This window comes from Electrona antarctica (assembly GCF_951216825.1).
Source record: "Electrona antarctica genome assembly, chromosome: 20".
Classification (NCBI taxonomy): domain Eukaryota; kingdom Metazoa; phylum Chordata; class Actinopteri; order Myctophiformes; family Myctophidae; genus Electrona; species Electrona antarctica.
In genome coordinates, this window is record NC_136801.1 from 4,405,032 (window position 1) to 4,427,180 (window position 22,149).

Below are 22,149 nucleotides of genomic sequence, written 5' to 3' on the forward strand. Positions count from 1 at the left end.
CTTTTTAGAATGGACCTCAGGACAATCATTCTTTCATTCACTCAGTCAGTCAGCCACACAGACAGACCTGCTCCAGCACCGAGTCCTGCTCATACATGGATGTGATCTCCTCCTCCATCAACACCTCCTCCTCCACCTCCGTCAGCTCCACCCCTCCTCCCGCCTCCACCTCCACGCTCAGAGACGTACCAGAACAGTCCTCCTCCTCCTCCTCCTCCTCATCTCCTTCCCTCTCTTTTCCCAGCTGTTCAAGCAGAGGCCGGCCCCCCTCATCCTGGCTCTCAGTGTGAGAGCTATTTGATATAAGAACACAGCACACACACACACTTCATATTACAAGGCATTCCAAGATTACACATTGATCATTTGCCAAAGATTACAGTTAGTTAAATGAAAGAAATAAGAGTGCGTTCGTTCATGAGCCAGAGAGCACTCATTCTATATGCATTTCATTATGAATATGATAAAAAATACACTACTTACAAAATACAAACATATTAACTTGAATGTCACCACTGACTAGTACATGGGTTCCCAAAGTGGGGTCCGGGGACCCCTTGGGGTACTTGAGGGAGTTCCAGGGGGTACCTAGCTCAATTAGAGATAGGAACCAAATGGACCCTTATGGGTCTGTAACTCTGAAAGTGTACAAATGGAACCAAATGGACCCTAACGGGTCCATTTGGTTCCATTTCTACACTCTCAGGCCCTCATTTATCAATCGAGTGTAAAATCTGCCCCAAATTCGAGTGTAGGATTCGTAGTACACCCACGTCGGGTCGGCATTTACAAAGTGATCGCAGACAGCTGTTTCTTCCTAATTTCATTCCTAGCAGTGATAAATGTGACGGCTGAAATCAATCTGACACGCCCTATGAAATCAAGCCTCGCCCTCGTTTTTGCGACATGAACAACTGCAATACGACCTGGAAACCATGGTTACAGGAAGAAAAAAAGTTTCACTCGCTTGCCTAAGTTGCCTTGCTGCCCCTGCCCCCCTCCCATACACACACACAGACGCACGCACGCACACGCAACTTGTTGTATCTTAAATAAATAAACCTGCATGAATTAAATAAAGCTGTAGGACTACCCTGTCTGTTTCTCCTCTCGCTTCGCTTCCCTTGCTGCCCGCTTCACCCCCCCGCACGCACATATCGCAATTTGGAAGCAACTGTCACTGTGTTGTTAGTTGTAGGCCTATATTCAATTATTAAAGTCTTTATTCATTTAATATACAAGAAGATATATTAGTGAACGAAAACCTGAACCTGTGAACCATGAATTATATAACAAATAGGCGCGCACACACGCTGCTGTTTTGCAAGGTGCATCTCCTGTCCTGTCTGTCTCTCTCTATCACTGTGGTCCGTCCGTGACACCGTGACCAATTGACCATGCACGTTCGACAATTTAAATTGCCTCGCTGTCAACTGTCAATTATATGAATATTGCAGCCAAAACCGTAGCCTCATGTGGCACTGGACATTGGTGGTGGTATGGTGGGCTGCAGGCTGGCTTAGCCTATACTATCTCCGATGCGTTCCCACTTGCGCTGGCACGGCACATTTGGCATTCGAGCGACGCGTCGGGTTTATTAAACGAGGAGGAGATTGCACATACTGTAACTCCAGAAAGACATCGGCCTGTTGTAGATTAGGCTACAGTAGGCTACCCAAATTGGGACTCTCCGCAGCTGCAGCGCTGCACTATACTCTCCAACGTCCCGTCATGGAAATATTTCAGCACAGACAGCCCAAATCCTCGCATGTATGCGCTCATCATGCAAAACACTGTTTAAATGGCTTACGCATCTAACTTGCAACATTGTTTTTAAATGCGCGATTTTAATTGCTTGCTTGTAAAGTTGGAAATCTCCTACTAATTTCATATGACACAAAGACACATCGTTGATGTATTCCTTTACTTTTTTTTTTCTTTTTTACATTTAGCCCATATACATACCTATACAGTTTTATATAAACATTTTAGGAGTGAATACATATGTTTCGATGCCTGTGACAGCCTCTCAGCTGGTCAAACAATGCTGCTCCGCTGTTCTACGACAGAAAAACAGGTGAGGACAAAGCGTACGACAGCTCCCGACCAGACGTGGTTTTTGTCCTGGCTCAAGTTCAAATTCAAACGTTGGCGCAAATCGTAAATGCCGAAAATTGCGGTAATTTCGGCGTACACCCATATTTTGGCGTACGCACGGTTGATAAATGAGGGCCTCAGAGTTAAATTAACAGTGGTTTTACAATATGAATTGGGGGTCCCAGAGATAGAAATTACATTAAATGGGGGTCCGTAGACTAATGCATGTCAAACTGGGGGTCCTTGAAATTAAACGGGTTGAGATTCCCTGGCATATCTTTTTTCAAATGGGGGTATGCGGGCTCATCAGTGTCAATTTGGGGGTCCTTGACATGAAAAGGTTTGGGAACCACTGGACTAGTAGACTAATGGACTGGTCTATCATCTACCAATACCCTGACCTGTTTGACCACATGAATGCTCCTGTACAGTGTGCAGACATTCAGCAAAGATAGGCAAACATTAAATCTACCAGCTCACAACGTGCTGCATGCAACGCATTGTGAGCTTGCAGATCTTTAGATATTTTATAAATTTGGAAAAATTGGACATTCTGCACAATGTGTACTTTTACATTTGGTGTTTTAAGTACTGTATATTCGATTGCGATGCATTTTCCGTGCATTTTGAATACGTGACTTCTACTTGTAAACAGATTTCAGATTGTTATTGAAGGGACAGCCCCTTGAGATGTAGCATCTCATTTTCAAGAGCGACCCATAAACAAACAAAATACAGAAAAGCACACTGTACACAAATACACAAAACATGCAGTACACAGATACAAACGGATACACAAATACATACATATATACACAAATATCTTGCTCACCCTCTTCCACCTACACCACCAACCACCACATAATACACTATGGAGATAAGGTCACAGTGCAAATATTTCAGTGTCATAATTGGTTACAGTCAGGTTAGAAGCATAGACAGGTTGAGTCTAGATGTGAATGTAAGGAGGTCCTGAAGCTACTAAATGATGAAATGGATCTAAGAGATAGAGGGAGGTTGTTCCAATCGAATGGGGCTTTGTAGCAGAAAGACCTCCGCCCAACCAGAGTATGCCTACATTGCAGTATTTATACTTTTACTTAAAGCGCAAATAACATGCATTTTAAAACTGTTTTTAATATTTAATATCATATTGTCTATGTCCCTCAAACTTAATTCTAATGTTTGAGCCTCAATCACCACTCTGATATAACTAGTCCTTGTCTTTTCTTTCTGGACTTTGAAAGCAGTTTTAGCTGCAGTACCACAATGTCCTGAGGTGGTGGTGGTGCTGATTATATGCAGATTATTTAATATTTGAGTCATTATAATACTGATGCTAGATAAAACCAGGCTTGTTTCCATTCCATGCCAGCTTGGAAAATCAACAATGGCGGACATTGTAAACAAAGTGGAAATGCAAATTTGGAACTGAAGACTGAAGAAGAGGTGGAATTATACAAAGTAGGGTGACATTGATGACATCACGATGAGGCCAAAATCAGTCGAGCTGTTCCTGAGAGCAATTTCCATTAAAGCACCCATATGATATGAAAGCCTGATTGTTCAAAATTGGTTATTTGTGGGGATAGAAAACACATATGGGAACCCCAAAAACACAAAAGAAATTGAAAAAGTTGAATTTTATGTTATAGGTCCTTTAACTACAACATGTGAGTTCTTCCTCCATCACTGGATTTAAGTGTTACAAAGTGTTGAAGGGTTCATAGTCGTGTACCTCTGAGCCAGCAGGGCGCCGTATCGCTCCAGGGTGGCGCGGCCGGGACGGAGCCTGGTCTCGGGCGTCTCCTCTGCCACCATGCAGGGCAGTGGAGGCAGGGGGCGGTGCAGATGAGGCGCCAGACGCTGCTGGATTCGCTGGAGCCGTCGGGCCCGAGAGCGCAGGCGAGATATGAGGCTGACCTTGGCGTCCCGCAGCGCCACGACGCGTGCATTCATCGCCGTCTTCTTCTCGTGGATCTGGAAACGGAATGGTATAGTTGTATGTGTAAAGCAAATAAATGCAATAAAAATGGTCCTATTAACTTATCAAGACATTATTTCACGGTCAGTATTTGCCTTTTTTTACTATTTTGCAAAACATTTTCGATTACTTAAAATGGCCAGTCTACAAGCTCACAACGTGTCAATGTATATTGGCTAGTTGAACTATTCAAAAATGTTTTTCAAAATAGTAAAAAAATAAAAATTGTTGTAGTTTATGTCAAGCTGTTTTTCTGTTTTTCTTTGGGTTTCCTTTGTTGTCTCCACCAGGCCGAAGGCATGGGGAGAGAGTATGTTTTGCACTCCGTCCGTCCGTCCGTCCGTCCGTCCGTCCGTCCGTCCGTCCGTCTGTGATCAGCTAATCTCCGGCACCGTTAACCCGGTCGATGCCAAATTTTGCACACACACTCCCTGGATGCCAACGATGAACCTCTGCCCCAAAATTTCCAGAACGGCCTGTTATAGCGCCACCAGGAGGCCGCTTTGTGCAAAACAAGTTTTTGGACAGTACACCTACAGATTTTGTCCAAACATCACGCAAATTGGTACACAGTCTCTCTAGAGCCATTCAACGAAACAGGTCTTTCAGATTTCCCAGACTCCATCCTGATTGGCTAAGATTGGCTTCCAAAGCAAGCAGGAGTGCTCAGTTTCAAACAAAATGCTGCAAATCATGAACACATCGTGTGATTTCCGTGAAATTGTGCACGCACATTCCCACTAGGCAGAGGAAGAAATGCCACATGAACATTTTCAACTCAGCCTCATGGTGGCGCTATAACTGGCAGAAAAGTGTTTTTACCTCTAACTGCACAGATCTGTGGATAACTTTGTATGCCAACTCCCTAGAGGCCAAGGAAAAACCTTTGCCTGGAATTTTTCACATCTGCTCTTTATAGCGCCACCAGGAGGCCGACATATGTAAAACACATTTTCTAATATTACTCCTTCAGATTTTATCCAAATTTCACGCAAATCGGTACACATGCTCTCCATAGTAATGTGATCAAGACGGGTTTGTTTGATTTCTCATAATCCACCCTCATTGGCTACGATTGGCTTCTAAACTTTTCAGGAGTAGCCCGCTTTGTACCCATTTTGTACAAATCGCCGATTGTCCGATTGTGGTGAAACTGCATGCATATTCCCACTAGGCTTTGGAAGAAATGCCACTTGACAGTTTTCAAATCAGCCTCATGGTGGCGCTACAACAGGCCAAGCCACGTCACACACACGCACGCATGTACGCATGCGCACACACACGTTTATATTGCTCCTAAACATTTTGCCAAACATCACACTCACACTCCTATCCTCCTGGTGGAGACCTGTGCCCAGAAGGGCACTTTTTCTGAACTGTTTGTTCTTGTTTTTGTTATGTTTTTTAGTTTTTATTTATTTATATTTGATCTGATTTCTGTTCATTCATTATTTGGTGGATAAAGAATTAAAATAAAAACAAAGTTAAAAAAAATAAATAGTAAACTAGAAAAAGTGCCCTTCTGGGCACAGGTCTCCACCAGGAGGATAGGAGTGTGTGTGTGATGTTTGGCAAAATGTTTAGGAGCAATATAAACTTGTGTGTGTGTGTGTGTGTGTGTGTGTGTGTGTGTGTGTGTGTGTGTGTGTGTGTGTGTGTGTGTGTGTGTGTGTGTGCGCGCGTGCGTGTGTGTGCATATACCCCGCGGGGGTCCGCGGACCCCTGTCGGGGACCCGACAGGGGTCCGCGGACATATGGGAATATGCATGCACAGTTTCACCACAATCGGACGCTGCGTTGAGTAGTTGTGGCGATTTGTACAAAACGGGTACAAAGCGGGCTACTCCTGAAAAGTTTAGAAGCCAATCGTAGCCAATGAGGGTGGATTATGAGAAATCAAAAAACCCGTCTTGGATCACATGGCTATGAAGAGCATGTGTACCGATTTGCGTGACATTTGGATAAAATCTGAAGGAGTAATATTAGAAAATGTGTTTTACATATGTCGGCCTCCTGGTGGCGCTATGAAGAGCAGATGTGAAAAATTCCAGGCAAAGGTTTTTCCTTGGCCTCTAGGGAGTTGGCATACAAAGTTATCCACAGATCCGTGCAGTTAGAGGTAAAAACACTTTTCGGTCAGTTATAGCGCCACCATGAGGCTGAATTGAAAATGTTCATTTGGCATTTCTTCCTCTGCCTAGTGGGAATGTGCGTGCACAATTTCACGGAAATCACACGATGTGTTCATGATTTGCAGCATTTTGTTTGAAACTGAGCACTCCTGCGAACTTTGGAAGCCAATCTTAGCCAATCAGGAGGGAGTCTGAGAAATCTGAAAGACCCGTTTCGTTGAATGGCTCTAGAGAGACTGTGTACCAATTTGCGTGATGTTTGGACAAAATCTGTAGGTGTACTGTCCAAAAACTTGTTTTGCACAAAGCGGCCTCCTGGTGGCGCTATAACAGGCCGTTCTGAATTTTTTGGGGCAGAGGTTCATCGTTGGCATCCAGGGAGTGTGAGTGCAAAATATGGCATCGACCGGGTTAACGGTGCCGGAGATTAGCTGCTCACAGACGGAAGGACGGACGGACGGACGGACGGACGGACGGACACACACACGGACGGACGGACGGAGTGCAAAACATACTCTCTCCCCATGCCTTCGGCCTGGTGGAGACAAAAAAAGGCAAAGAAGTTTAGGGATAAGGGGTTTAGCGTTGACGAAAATGGAGCCCTTGGTGCTGTAGATGGAAGAAAACCAACTCCGATCCAGTTTACTATGTGTAGAGGTTTTAAGTGGTTAATGTGACAAAGATTGTGAAAGCGACGTGGGGGTTGATGCAGAAAAGATTAACCCGTGGCTGAATTTCACGCTTACAATTGCTTTACATAAAATGTACGAATATATAATCCTCCTTCAATTCATAACTTTTTAATTGATGGGTTTTAGACGCTGACAAGACGCTGGTGTGAGTGTGTGTGAGTGTGTGTGTGTGTGTGTGTGTGTGAGTGTGAGTGTGTGAGTGTGTGTGTACCTTTTCCTCCAGCGCCACCAGTTCTGCTCTCTTCTTCTCTGCGTTCATCCTCAGGTGTTCTGGGACGGTGAAGTCCTTGGCTGTCTTCAGTCTCAGATCTCCCATGTTCTCCGTGGCGTGTTGGATAGCTAGCACATCTTTCGGATCTTCGCTGTTCTCATTCGGCTTTGCTGCATAACTGAAGTACAGTTCAGTCAGACAACTCACAAATAGATTTACCAATATTTATTACAGAATGAGTAATGAGTGTGCATATGATATTTGACTTGGCGTTCGGCTCTGCTGGATTTTCTCCCTGCTCGGCACGATTAAGCACCGACATAAAACATTAAGAGCAGGGAGATAGATATACAATAAAACCCCCATGGGGAGCTTAAATAACAGAGCCCACCGGTGGTGCTGGGGTGGTGGTGGGAGAAAACATCACATACAACCAGGAACCATATGCAGAGGAAGGCAGGAAGAGCATGCAGACTGGTGAGCTTAAGTAGCCCGCCCAATTGGTCAGCTGACTGCCGCATCGGTGAATGACGTGTGGGACTTGCACACACTTGTACACCCACATAGTAATGCAGCATGTTAACCCCTTGAGTATAGTATGCGCCTTTGAGCACAGAATGAAACCCCTCGAGTATGTCTGACTGAACTAACTCTAAGCTACGTCTCATTAATTTTATGTTTTTGTATTTTTTTTCGGTTGTGCTTTTGTCATCTAACAATTACATGATAGGATATGAGTGGGTTTCATGGGGTCTTGGATTGTAAAACCTGAACACAAAGGCCACGTTTGAGAGCGTGCGTATAATGATGATAACGTATTTCTACAATTCCTATGCTGAGATTCCAATCTCAAGTATTTTGTGGGCGTTCCTGATGGGGGCATGTCAGCAATATTCCACTGAAAATGTGTTCATAACAACCATATGTAACAGGACATTTTTAAAAACTCCCTCTCCCCCCTTTAATGTGAAGAAACACGTCAACAAGACAGGGTGCACAGACTCATAAAATAGCTATTATAAAATGCAATAAAGCCAGTGTTCTTGTGATGGGGTTTGCCTTTTCGTTTTCAGTTTCTCCTCTCTCCCTAGCCTCCTTCAGCTTGGGGAGTAGTTCTTTCCTTTTCATTCGGACTGCATCAGTGTAGTCTTCATTAATGTAAATATCAGTTCCACTCAAATTTTTGGCTTTCATCAACACTGCTGATCTGTCCTTGAATCTTAAAAACTTCGCCACAATGGGTCTGGGTCTGCTGCCACCAGACACTAGTCTCCCAATGCGGTGTGCACGGCGCACGCTCGATTTCAATGTCCCTGTGAAGTTCTAGTTTCTCCACAAGAACCCTCGTCAACTTTTCCTCTGTATCTGCCCAAGTCTCCCCAGGCTTCTCAGTGATGCCGTCAAAAACCAGGTTGTTCCTTCTCGATTGGCCCTCTACATACTCCATTTTATCTGTGACAACTGACAGGCTCTCACAGTTAGCGCAGTGGTGTGTAAAATCATGGTGATAGGCCCGTTGCAAATATTTTGTTTGCTGCTTGCTGCCCTCATACTGTACCACTGTACAATAGTTATGCGATACTCACAATTCAGCCCATTCCTTCTTCCTCTTCTCTATCTTGGCCTTGGCTCGCTCAGCCTTCTCTGCAGCCTTACGGAGCTTCTCAGCCTGTCGACTGGCCAGCTTCAGGCCCCCTGGAGGGGCCACAGGAGACAGCACTGCTCCACCTGTCAAGTCGTCCAGCTCCTCTGAAGACACAACACATGGTTGGAGCAATGGAGTGAGCGAGCGAACACACACACACACACACACACACACACACACACACACACACACACACACACACACACACACACACACACACACACACACACACACACACACACACACACACACACACACACACACACACACACACACACACACACACACACACACACACACACACACACACACACACAGTTCACCTATTACTTGGCTGCCTTGTCCCTCAGAAGGGGGCGTCTCATGCTCCTGCACTACAGAGCCAGTGTGGCTGCGTTGCTCCAGCTGCTTGGCAGGCTGGCTCAGAGCCGGCAGACGGTAGGTGCTGACTCTGTGGTCACTGCGGACGGCCACCACCGTCACCGTGTCTGACCCCAGACTGTCCCAGAACCTGAAGGGAGACGACGCGCATGACGGTTGAGCTGAGTGGACTCTGAGCTACCTTTATGTAAGCTTTTATCTCTTTCTCTCATTGGTTTATGCAGGATATCTTCAACGAGTTTTCCTCCATGTTGGTGCTTCAGGAAGAAACTAGGGATGTCCCGATACACTTTTTTCGCTTCCGATCCGATCCCGATACCTCAATTTCTGTGTTAGCCGATACCGATACCGAATACAGATGTGTCAGTGTCAGTGTCGTGATCTCATGTTGTGTTTATAACAGACTCATCACTCAAATGTGCACTTGCAGTTTGGGCAACTCCAAAGCAAACTCCACATGTCCCAACATTTTATTTACCTGCCATAGTGTCAACCCCTTACCCCTGTGTCGGATCGGTGGTTAGACTGGCATATTCACAGATACCGATATGACCCGATATGACAAATAAGGGACGATCCGATACTTTTCCCGATACCGATACAGTATCGGGACATCTCTAGAAGAAACCCACCACGGCGACAGGAGAAAGAACACGAAGGCATGGAGGAGCTGTGAAACTGATGAATGTTTGTAATGCAGTTGAAGACCAACCACAAGTGGGAAAGAATCAGGAAACCCACAACCAGAAATTATCCCCAGTTACACCCATTACAAAACAAATATACGATGGAAACTAGAACACTGCATCGACATCAAGGAAAGACACCATGGCAGGCAAGGTATGCGCGCGTGTGTGTGTGTGTGTGTGTGTGTGCGTGCGTGTGTGCGTGCATGTGCGTGCGTGTGCGTGTGTGCGTGTGTGTGTGTGTGTTAGTACTGTTGTATTTTGTGCAGAGCGATGCGGTGTCGTTCCTCCTCCCAGATCAGTTCCCTCCTGACTTCCTTCACTCGCTCGACCTTCAGCCTTTCTGCCTCCTCACGAAACCGACAGTCCAGGTCCAGCTCCTACACACACACACACACATACACACACACACACACACACACACACACACACACACACACACACACCGCCAAAACACCATGAATATAGACCTTTAGTAGACCTTTCAAATAAATATATATATAAAGATATATTGTCATATATTGACCATTTATTAACATCGACAGTGGCGAGAGACCCGAGCTGCGGAGAGAGCAGGGGGGTGACATTCAGCATGGTCAGGCTGGCCGAGAATCAAACCAACTGCCAACTGGCTGATCAGAGCACTGGGCAGTGCTATCGGGTCGCCCCGGCAATTCTTCAATAATCTCAAGCAATGTTGACTTAAGTTTTGGTAGAACATTGAGTTGTATTATAGCTACCTGGCCCAAGTCCAAATACTGTGCTCCGTATTGCAGAGATGAAATAGGTGGGGACTGTTTGGCAGAATCAGCTTTGTTTGCATTTGTGTGCTAAAAGTGTGATTTTCACACTTCTGCAATGTATTAAGTGTGATTGGAGTGTGATTTGGTGTGTGCGTGCGTGCGTGCGTAGTTGCGTACCATGCTTTGCAGGCGAACGTGCTCTGGCAGCCCGTGCAGGTTCTGGTGCAGCAGCAGTTTGAACTGGTTCTGAAGGTCAACCAATGTCTTCCGTCTCTCCACTTTCCTCTGCTCCGCCTCTCGACGCAAGTGGTCCATCTCCAGCTTCTGCTTCGCTGTCGCTATGCTACAGCGAGAGAGATAGAGAGATAGAGATAGAGATGAATAAGAATGAGAAAAAAATAAAACCAATTTAAATGTGTGCATGCTTGCGTGTGTGTGTGTGTGTGTGTGTGTGTGGTGTCACCTGTAGGCTGCTGGGTCCTCGATGTCAGCAGCGGTGCCCTCTGCCTCAACACCTGGCTGCAGTGAATACATAATGGATAAGTTAAGGAATTTGTTTGGTCTGGTCGGGCTGCTTTAATCTGTCAGCGGCCCAACATCTTGGAATGAACTCCAACATTCTTTAAACTGGGCTCCCTGCCATCATTTGGTCAGTTCAAAGGAATGCTCCAAAACATTTTTAACCGTGATTGCTCCCGTTTCAATTGAGTTGTTTTTGTTTCATTTTGATTGACTGGCTGCTATTTAAAGTTCCTTTGTAATTTACCCTGATTTTATCATTTATATTGGATGTATTTTGTGTTGTATTGTAACCTTGGCTACATTGAAAATGAGGGCTTGACCTCAATTGTACTCCAGAGTATAAATAAAGATGAAGATTCCTCCATCCCTTTATTCGCCTAAGAGTTCATCCCCCTATCCATCCATGACCATGCAGGTATCAATGCATCATGTATCCATCCACCAATCCATCCATGCAGGGATGTATCCATCCACCAATCCATCCATGCAGGGATGTATCCATCCACCAATCCATCCATGCAGGGATGTATCCATCCACCAATCCATCCATCCAGAAAGTGATACTTGCCATCTGATTCTACCACCAAGCTGTATCGTACATGTCTATTGTGCTTTTTTCTTGTTATACAGTATATTTTCGTCCTCTCACTGTCCCTGTGTATTTTATCTGTATTCTAATGTTTAAGATCTGCATGATCAATATGATGACGTTTTTCTCTTTAAACAAACAAAAAAAGAAAAAACTATGAAAGTATAAACATGCCTGGAGAAGCCACTTCAAGCCCCTGGAGGGTTTTTAGGCTTAATTTCTCCTTCACATTTTTATTGACCTTGTGTATCATTTCCTAAATATTTTTGTATGTGAAAATAAACAAACTACAACTGCTACCAGCTACTACTAGATCTATGTCGGTGCATGCTATCAGAGGTCGTCTGCAGTGTGGAGAGTGGCTGACCCTGGGCGATGGTACTTTGGCCTTCTTCCTGCGCAGGGCTCTCTGCAGCTCCTCCGGAGGCAGGAGGCTGAAGGAGAAGATGTTCCCGTCGTCCCCGGCCGTCAGCACGAACTGGTCGTCGTGGCTGCAGCGTACGTGCCGCAGGTGTCCGTACTGGTTGTCATGGACACTGAGGGACCAGTAGGCCTGCATGGAGGTGAGGAGGTGGTCTCCGGGCTGCAGGGGGTAGACCCTTATGGTACCCGAGTGCATGCCGCACAGCATCAGCTGTCTGTCTGAGCTATAAGAAACAAACCGGGTGGTAAAGGTACATATACAGGTAAGTATAGCACTGAACCATGCATTTGATATATGTTGTATTGGAGTCAGTTCATTGGAGTCAGTTCATTGGAGTCAGTTCATTGGAGTCAGTTCATTGGAGTCAGTGCATTGGAGTCAGTTCATTGGAGTCAGTTCATTGGAGTCAGTTAATTGGAGTCAGTGCATTGGAATCAGTTCATTGGAGTCAGTGCATTGGAGTCAGTGCATTGGAGTCAGTGCATTGGAGTCAGTTCATTGGAGTCAGTTCATTGGAGTCGGTGCATTGGAGTCAGTGCATTGGAGTCAGTGCATTGGAGTCAGTTCATTGGAGTCAGTTCATTGGAGTCAGTTCATTGGAGTCAGTTCATTGGAGTCAGTGCATTGGAGTCAGTGCATTGGAGTCAGTTCATTGGCCAGCATACCTGAAGCTGATAGTGAGTATGGGGTCCTCCTCGCCTGTGTTCAGGACGGGCAGGAACGCAAAGGGCTCGTCCTGAAGCTGAGACGGGTCGGCGTCCTGAAGCTGAGACGGGTCGGCGTCCTGAAGCTGAGACGGGTCAGCGTCCTGCGTCTCAGAAAACTTACAGTGGTATAAAAACCCTGCGTCATATCCCCCCTGGGAGACCGACAGAGAGATGAGATGAGATTCAATTTATTGTCAATGTACAGTACAAGTACAGCACAGCGAAAAGTATTTTCGCATCTCACCAATAGTGCAAACATATCAGTAAGGAGGAGGATACATTAATTACAGTAGTAGAGTGAGGGAGAGAGAGAGAGAGAGTGAGAGAGAGAGAGAGAGAGAGAGAGAGAGAGAGAGAGAAAAACAATTCACGTTCAATTCAATGCTTGTTTCACTGTGTGTGGTTCTTTCGTTCTTAAACTCAGAGGATTAGTTGAGAGACGGAATCCATGTGCGTAGTAATGTCTTGCTTGGCATGTTGGTGTGTGTCATGGAAGACTTTAAACGGAAACAGAAGATCAGACTTTTATAAAGCACAAACAACAGACTTTAAAATGCACAAACAGAAAAGAGGGAAAAAAATATATAAGAGGCCTGTTTGTGTATCTAAGCGTGTGTGTGTGTGTGTGTGTGTGTGTGTGTGTGTGTGTGTGTGTGCGCGCGCGAGTGTGCATATGCGTGTGCGTGGGTGGGTGGGTGGATGTGTAGTGTACCATAGAAAGCCAAAACTGTCCTGGCTCAGAGTAGAAGCCACAGCAGAGTGGACTTGGGGGGTCTGGAATGTAAATTGGGGGACTTTCCTCTTCCTCCTCATTCTCCTCTTCGTGCTCCTCATCGTCGGCCTCTTGCCCGCTGCTCTCCCGGGCCCTTTTCAGCCGACCCGCTCGTTCGCTGGCCTTCCTCAGCTTCATTTCTTGGCGCCGTGCGACTGCCGCCTCCCTCTGAAATGACGCACAACTTACAAGATGTACAAATTCAACACAAACAACAATCAAGCGGGAAACCAACGGGATCACACACACACACATACACACATCAAAGACGTGGAAAGGGGGGGCTATGAGTGAACAAAAGAAGCTGAGAAAACAAGACAAACCACAAGTGTGACAACAAAAAGCAGCGTCAGAGGGACGGGCAGTCTGCCAGACAGTGTTGTTTTCGTCGACTAAAACTATGACTAAAAATGTTCGTTTTTCACAGAGGAAAACTAAATGGAAACTAAATGAAAACTAAGCTATGGTGACTAAAACCAAGACAAAATATATCGACAATTTCGTCAACAAATAAAAACTAGACTAAAATGTTAGGAAGAGACTAGTGGACAAGAGATCCAGTATAAGTCATTTTACACTTGGTTGCATGCTGAAAATAGCCGATCTACAAGCTCACAACGCGTCGCACTGCGACGCGTTGTGAGCTTATAGATCTGCTATTTTCAGCAAGTGTAAAGTCAGCGATTACGACGGCATCAAGGCCTGCCAAAATACATTTTAGTCGACTAAATCAACTGTAGATTTAGTAGACTAAAATCTTATGATGTTTTAGTCGACTAAAACTAGACTAAGACTAAAACCTTCCAGGTGACTAAAATGTGACTAAAACTAAATGGAAACTATTCAGAAGACTATGACTAAGACTAAAATTTGCTGACAAAAACAACACAGCTGCCAGAGCTCTGCTCACAGACCTTAATGCGTGATTTGATGCTTCTGAAAGTGAAGGATCTGGCGGGCAGCTCGGACAGCTGGTACGTCTTGCCTGGCCTCGGGTCCTCCGGGTCCGGAGACTGGACCTCCACGACATGGCCGCTCGCACAGAGGATCAACAGCGTGTTTTGGCTCTTTAAGTAAATACACAAACAAACACATGTTTTGATTTGATCGTTAAGAAACGGTTAGCTTTAACCACATCCACAACGTCCCTATGCTGGGCATGGCCTGATGACGAACATTTGCTTAACCCATTTTGGGCGGGAACATGATCTCAGGTCAAAATGGGTTAACCGGCAACGCATGTCGGAAGCCACGGGTGAGTCTTAACCAGCCACGCATGTGTCGGACTGTTAGTACGTCGGACCAACGTATGCGCCCTGATGTGGCTTACTGTACGTACATGGGACTGATGGGACTGAGGGGCTTACTGTACGTACATGGGACTGAGGGGCTTACTGTACGTACATGGGACTGATGGGCTTACTGTACGTACATGAGACTGAGGGGCTTACTGTACGTACATGAGACTGAGGGGCTTACTGTACGTACATGGGACTGAGGGGCTTACTGTACGTACATGAGACTGAGGGGCTTACTGTACGTACATGAGACTGAGGGGCTTACTGTACGTACATGAGACTGAGGGGCTTACTGTACGTACATGGGACTGAGGGGCTTACTGTACGTACATGAGACTGAGGGGCTTACTGTACGTACATGAGACTGAGGGGCTTACTGTACGTACATGAGACTGAGGGGCTTACTGTACGTACATGAGACTGAGGGGCTTACTGTACGTACATGAGACTGAGGGGCTTACTGTACGTACATGAGACTGAGGGGCTTACTGTACGTACATGAGACTGAGGGGCTTACTGTACGTACATGAGACTGAGGGGCTTACTGTACGTACATGGGACTGAGGGGCTTACTGTACGTACATGGGACTGATGGGCTTACTGTACGTACATGGGACTGAGGGGCTTACTGTACGTACATGGGACTGAGGGGCTTACTGTACGTACATGAGACTGAGGGGCTTACTGTACGTACATGAGACTGAGGGGCTTACTGTACGTACATGAGACTGAGGGGCTTACTGTACGTACATGAGACTGAGGGGCTTACTGTACGTACATGAGACTGAGGGGCTTACTGTACGTACATGGGACTGAGGGGCTTACTGTACGTACATGGGACTGATGGGGCTTACTGTACGTACATGAGACTGAGGGGCTTACTGTACGTACATGAGACTGAGGGGCTTACTGTACGTACATGAGACTGAGGGGCTTACTGTACGTACATGGGACTGAGGGGCTTACTGTACGTACATGGGACTGAGGGGCTTACTGTACGTACATGAGACTGAGGGGCTTACTGTACGTACATGGGACTGAGGGGCTTACTGTACGTACATGGGACTGAGGGGACTGAGGGGCTTACTGTACGTACATGAGACTGAGGGGACTGAGGGGCTTACTGTACGTACATGAGACTGAGGGGCTTACTGTACGTACATGGGACTGATGGGGCTTACTGTACGTACATGAGACTGAGGGGCTTACTGTACGTACATGGGACTGAGGGGCTTACTGTACGTACATGGGACTGAGGGGCTTACTGTACGTACATGGGACTGAGGGGCTTACTGTACGTACATGAGACTGATGGGGCTTACTGTACGTACATGGGACTGAGGGGCTTACTGTACGTACATGAGACTGAGGGGCTTACTGTACGTACATGAGACTGAGGGGCTTACTGTACGTACATGGGACTGATGGGGCTTACTGTACGTACATGGGACTGAGGGGCTTACTGTACGTACATGGGACTGAGGGGCTTACTGTACGTACATGAGACTGATGGGGCTTACTGTACGTACATGGGACTGAGGGGCTTACTGTACGTACATGAGACTGAGGGGCTTACTGTACGTACATGAGACTGAGGGGCTTACTGTACGTACATGGGACTGATGGGGCTTACTGTACGTACATGGGACTGAGGGGCTTACTGTACGTACATGGGACTGAGGGGCTTACTGTACATACATGGGACTGAGGGGCTTACTGTACGTACATGAGACTGAGGGGACTGAGGGGCTTACTGTACGTACATGAGACTGAGGGGACTGAGGGGCTTACTGTACGTACATGAGACTGAGGGGACTGAGGGGCTTACTGTACGTACATGGGACTGAGGGGCTTACTGTACGTACATGAGACTGAGGGGCTTACTGTACATACATGGGACTGAGGGGCTTACTGTACGTACATGGGACTGAGGGGCTTACTGTACGTACATGAGACTGAGGGGCTTACTGTACGTACATGAGACTGAGGGGCTTACTGTACATACATGGGACTGAGGGGACTGAGGGGCTTACTGTACGTACATGGGACTGAGGGGCTTACTGTACGTACATGAGACTGAGGGGCTTACTGTACATACATGGGACTGAGGGGACTGAGGGGCTTACTGTACGTACATGGGACTGAGGGGCTTACTGTACGTACATGAGACTGAGGGGCTTACTGTACGTACATGAGACTGAGGGGCTTACTGTACGTACATGAGACTGAGGGGCTTACTGTACGTACATGAGACTGAGGGGCTTACTGTACGTACATGGGACTGAGGGGCTTACTGTACGTACATGGGACTGAGGGGCTTACTGTACGTACATGAGACTGAGGGGACTGAGGGGCTTACTGTACGTACATGAGACTGAGGGGCTTACTGTACGTACATGAGACTGAGGGGACTGAGGGGCTTACTGTACGTACATGGGACTGATGTGGCTTACTGTACGTACATGGGACTGAGGGGCTTACTGTACGTACATGAGACTGAGGGGCTTACTGTACGTACATGGGACTGAGGGGCTTACTGTACGTACATGGGACTGAGGGGCTTACTGTACGTACATGAGACTGAGGGGCTTACTGTACGTACATGAGACTGAGGGGCTTACTGTACGTACATGAGACTGAGGGGCTTACTGTACGTACATGAGACTGAGGGGCTTACTGTACGTACATGGGACTGAGGGGCTTACTGTACGTACATGGGACTGAGGGGCTTACTGTACGTACATGAGACTGAGGGGACTGAGGGGCTTACTGTACGTACATGAGACTGAGGGGCTTACTGTACGTACATGAGACTGAGGGGACTGAGGGGCTTACTGTACGTACATGAGACTGAGGGGACTGAGGGGCTTACTGTACGTACATGAGACTGAGGGGACTGAGGGGCTTACTGTACGTACATGGGACTGAGGGGCTTACTGTACGTACATGAGACTGAGGGGCTTACTGTACGTACATGGGACTGAGGGGCTTACTGTACGTACATGGGACTGAGGGGCTTACTGTACGTACATGGGACTGAGGGGCTTACTGTACGTACATGGGACTGAGGGGCTTACTGTACGTACATGAGACTGAGGGGCTTACTGTACGTACATGAGACTGAGGGGCTTACTGTACGTACATGGGACTGATGGGCTTACTGTACGTACATGGGACTGAGGGGCTTACTGTACGTACATGAGACTGAGGGGCTTACTGTACGTACATGAGACTGAGGGGCTTACTGTACGTACATGGGACTGATGGGCTTACTGTACGTACATGGGACTGAGGGGCTTACTGTACGTACATGAGACTGAGGGGCTTACTGTACGTACATGAGACTGAGGGGCTTACTGTACGTACATGAGACTGAGGGGCTTACTGTACGTACATGAGACTGAGGGGCTTACTGTACGTACATGGGACTGAGGGGCTTACTGTACGTACATGGGACTGAGGGGACTGAGGGGCTTACTGTACGTACATGAGACTGAGGGGACTGAGGGGCTTACTGTACGTACATGGGACTGAGGGGCTTACTGTACGTACATGGGACTGAGGGGCTTACTGTACGTACATGAGACTGAGGGGCTTACTGTACGTACATGAGACTGAGGGGCTTACTGTACGTACATGAGACTGAGGGGCTTACTGTACGTACATGGGACTGAGGGGCTTACTGTACGTACATGAGACTGAGGGGCTTACTGTACGTACATGGGACTGAGGGGCTTACTGTACGTACATGGGACTGAGGGGCTTACTGTACGTACATGAGACTGAGGGGCTTACTGTACGTACATGAGACTGAGGGGCTTACTGTACGTACATGAGACTGAGGGGCTTACTGTACGTACATGGGACTGAGGGGCTTACTGTACGTACATGGGACTGAGGGGCTTACTGTACGTACATGAGACTGAGGGGCTTACTGTACGTACATGGGACTGAGGGGCTTACTGTACGTACATGAGACTGAGGGGCTTACTGTACGTACATGAGACTGAGGGGCTTACTGTACGTACATGAGACTGAGGGGCTTACTGTACGTACATGAGACTGAGGGGCTTACTGTACGTACATGGGACTGAGGGGCTTACTGTACGTACATGGGACTGAGGGGACTGAGGGGCTTACTGTACGTACATGGGACTGAGGGGCTTACTGTACGTACATGGGACTGAGGGGCTTACTGTACGTACATGGGACTGAGGGGCTTACTGTACGTACATGAGACTGAGGGGCTTACTGTACGTACATGAGACTGAGGGGACTGAGGGGCTTACTGTACGTACATGGGACTGAGGGGCTTACTGTACGTACATGAGACTGAGGGGCTTACTGTACGTACATGAGACTGAGGGGCTTACTGTACGTACATGGGACTGAGGGGCTTACTGTACGTACATGGGACTGAGGGGACTGAGGGGCTTACTGTACGTACATGGGACTGAGGGGCTTACTGTACGTACATGAGACTGAGGGGCTTACTGTACGTACATGAGACTGAGGGGCTTACTGTACGTACATGGGACTGAGGGGCTTACTGTACGTACATGGGACTGAGGGGCTTACTGTACGTACATGGGACTGAGGGGCTTACTGTACGTACATGAGACTGAGGGGCTTACTGTACGTACATGGGACTGAGGGGCTTACTGTACGTACATGAGACTGAGGGGCTTACTGTACTTACATAAGACTGAGGGGCTTACTGTACATACATGGGACTGAGGGGCTTACTGTACGTACATGGGACTGAGGGGCTTACTGTACATACATGGGACTGAGGGGCTTACTGTACGTACATGGGACTGAGGGGCTTACTGTACATACATGGGACTGAGGGGCTTACTGTACGTACATGGGACTGATGTGGCTTACTGTACGTACATGAGACTGAGGGGACTGAGGGGCTTACTGTACGTACATGGGACTGAGGGGACTGAGGGGCTTACTGTACGTACATGGGACTGAGGGGCTTACTGTACGTACATGGGACTGATGTGGCTTACTGTACGTACATGGGACTGAGGGGACTGAGGGGCTTACTGTACGTACATGGGACTGAGGGGACTGAGGGGCTTACTGTACGTACATGGGACTGAGGGGACGCCCTGATGTGGCTTACTGTACGTACATGGGACTGAGGGGACCACTCCAGTTGGCTTACTGTACGTACATGGGACTGAGGGGACCACTCCAGTTGGCTTACTGTACATACATGGGACTGAGGGGACTGAGGGGCTTACTGTACGTACATGGGACTGAGGGGACTGAGGGGCTTACTGTACGTACATGGGACTGAGGGGACTGAGGGGCTTACTGTACGTACATGGGACTGAGGGGACTGAGTGGCTTACTGTACGTACATGGGACTGAGGGGACCACTCCAGTTGCTTACTGTACGTACATGGGACTGAGGGGACCACTCCAGTTGCTTACTGTACGTACATGGGACTGAGGGGCTTACTGTACGTACATGGGACTGAGGGGACCACTCCAGTTGCTTACTGTACGTACATGGGACTGAGGGGACCACTCCAGTTGCTTACTGTACGTACATGGGACTGAGGGGACCACTCCAGTTGCTTACTGTACGTACATGGGACTGAGGGGACCACTCCAGTTGGCTTACTGTACGTACATGGGACTGAGGGGACCACTCCAGTTGCTGCACGGGTCCAGGAACCTGGACGAAGCCGATGGGGTTGTATTGCTCCCGGGCCGTGAAGAAGAACACCGTGCAGTCTGAGCTCTAGGGGAGAAGCAAGAAATGTATTTGAAAGTCAAATAAAAGTATTCAACAGCTAAACGAAACTCATAAATGTACTCATACTTGTATGTCAAAATGGCAATTAGCCCATTATGCTCCACCCTCTTACCCCTGTGGCTAATATCTCTCCATTGCGCTCGTAGGCAATGGCGGTCACAGGCGCAGTGTGGGGTTTGAAGGCTTGCTTGAGATGCAGTTCCGCTTCTCCGTCGTTGCCTTGGCGCCCAGCGACCGATCGCTGCAGGCTCTGGGGGTCGTACAGCTCCAGCAGGCGAACCACTCCGTCCTCGAAGCCTGTCACCAACAGACCTCCACGCTGGCTCACCTGCAGACACAGAGGCAAATGGGTCGACAGTCAACAGTCATTAAGACATGCGAATCCCTTGACTCCTTCAAAACCGCTCTCAAAGGGCACCTACGGACGGCTGCAATTCGAAACTGGCCCTCGTAAAATCTGAATCCCCTCACTGTATGTTTCTTTTCCCTTTTTACCTCCTTTATGATGAATTCCTGTTCTGTTCTTTGACTATATAGAAGTGTCTATTTGTACGTCTCTAAATGTTTTGATGAATTGAACACGGTGGACCCTCTTGTAAACAAGTGTAATGCTTAATTGGGTCGTCCACTCACAGTTAACAGTCTTTGTATTGAGTTTGTGATTGAAATGTACTGTAATTCTGCAAACTGTTAATAAATATTTCAATCAATCAATCAAAGTCGGTCAGACACTTATTGCTCTTTTCCACTAAGAAGGTAACACAGAATCTTCCAGAACCTGGTACTAAAAAAAGACAGTCGCTGGTTCGACTCCTGATCCCGCCTACCAATAATAAAGGCATAAAAAGCCCCCAAATAAATCTTAACAAATACAGAATGTGTGACATACATTTCATGGCATGGGTCTTAGGGCCGATTCATACTCCTATTTTAGAGCCGAATAAAAGTCGGTAGAGCCTACAATGTGACGTCATTTGACGTCAAAGTCGGCTCTTCGGTGCTACTGAAAATTTCTGACAAGCCGAAATCATTTCGACACTACAGCGCCGAAACAGCAGTAAAATAGGAGTATGAATCGGCCCTTAGTTCTTGTAGTCAAAAAGAGCCTTTAGGTAGACACTTTTTTTTTTTTTTTTTTTTGGCTTTTCTGCCTTTATTGATAGTTTCAAGTGGAGATTGACAGGAAAGAGGGAGAGAGAGAAGGGGAGAGACATGCTGCAAAGGTCGTCATGAACGGTACGGGACGGAACACGTGACACGCTGTCATGCCAGAGCCTATATGTGGCATGCGCCTGGACCACTAGGCCAGCAGGCGCCCCTTAGGTAGACACTCCATCATACCAATTACACATACACACCACGGGTGGAGCCCAGCTGAGTGCAGTTCCACCCTGTTTGAACTGGCTGGTTGTCAGTTCCCTCTTTGCAAGGAAGTCATAAACCTTTACAGAACCTGGGAAAGAACAACAGTGGAATAAGGATAATCAGCG

The 22,149-nt window shown here is 47.2% G+C and overlaps 1 protein-coding gene across 1 annotated transcript in view; it reads right to left on the reverse strand.

The window, feature by feature from the left end:
• Positions 1 to 22,149, reverse strand: part of cfap44 (cilia and flagella associated protein 44) — a 44,906-nt gene that overhangs the window by 15,797 nt on the left and 6,960 nt on the right. The window contains exons 11-25 of the mRNA XM_079489287.1: positions 22,018 to 22,112; positions 20,772 to 20,987; positions 20,534 to 20,644; positions 14,500 to 14,652; positions 13,526 to 13,753; positions 12,772 to 12,965; positions 12,050 to 12,329; positions 11,035 to 11,090; positions 10,749 to 10,914; positions 10,081 to 10,208; positions 9,085 to 9,272; positions 8,703 to 8,865; positions 7,117 to 7,294; positions 3,836 to 4,077; positions 68 to 293 (exon numbers count right to left, since the gene is read on the reverse strand). Coding sequence (XP_079345413.1) covers positions 68 to 293; positions 3,836 to 4,077; positions 7,117 to 7,294; positions 8,703 to 8,865; positions 9,085 to 9,272; positions 10,081 to 10,208; positions 10,749 to 10,914; positions 11,035 to 11,090; positions 12,050 to 12,329; positions 12,772 to 12,965; positions 13,526 to 13,753; positions 14,500 to 14,652; positions 20,534 to 20,644; positions 20,772 to 20,987; positions 22,018 to 22,112 — 2,624 coding nt within the window. The remainder of the gene's footprint in view (positions 1 to 67; positions 294 to 3,835; positions 4,078 to 7,116; positions 7,295 to 8,702; positions 8,866 to 9,084; positions 9,273 to 10,080; positions 10,209 to 10,748; positions 10,915 to 11,034; positions 11,091 to 12,049; positions 12,330 to 12,771; positions 12,966 to 13,525; positions 13,754 to 14,499; positions 14,653 to 20,533; positions 20,645 to 20,771; positions 20,988 to 22,017; positions 22,113 to 22,149) is intronic.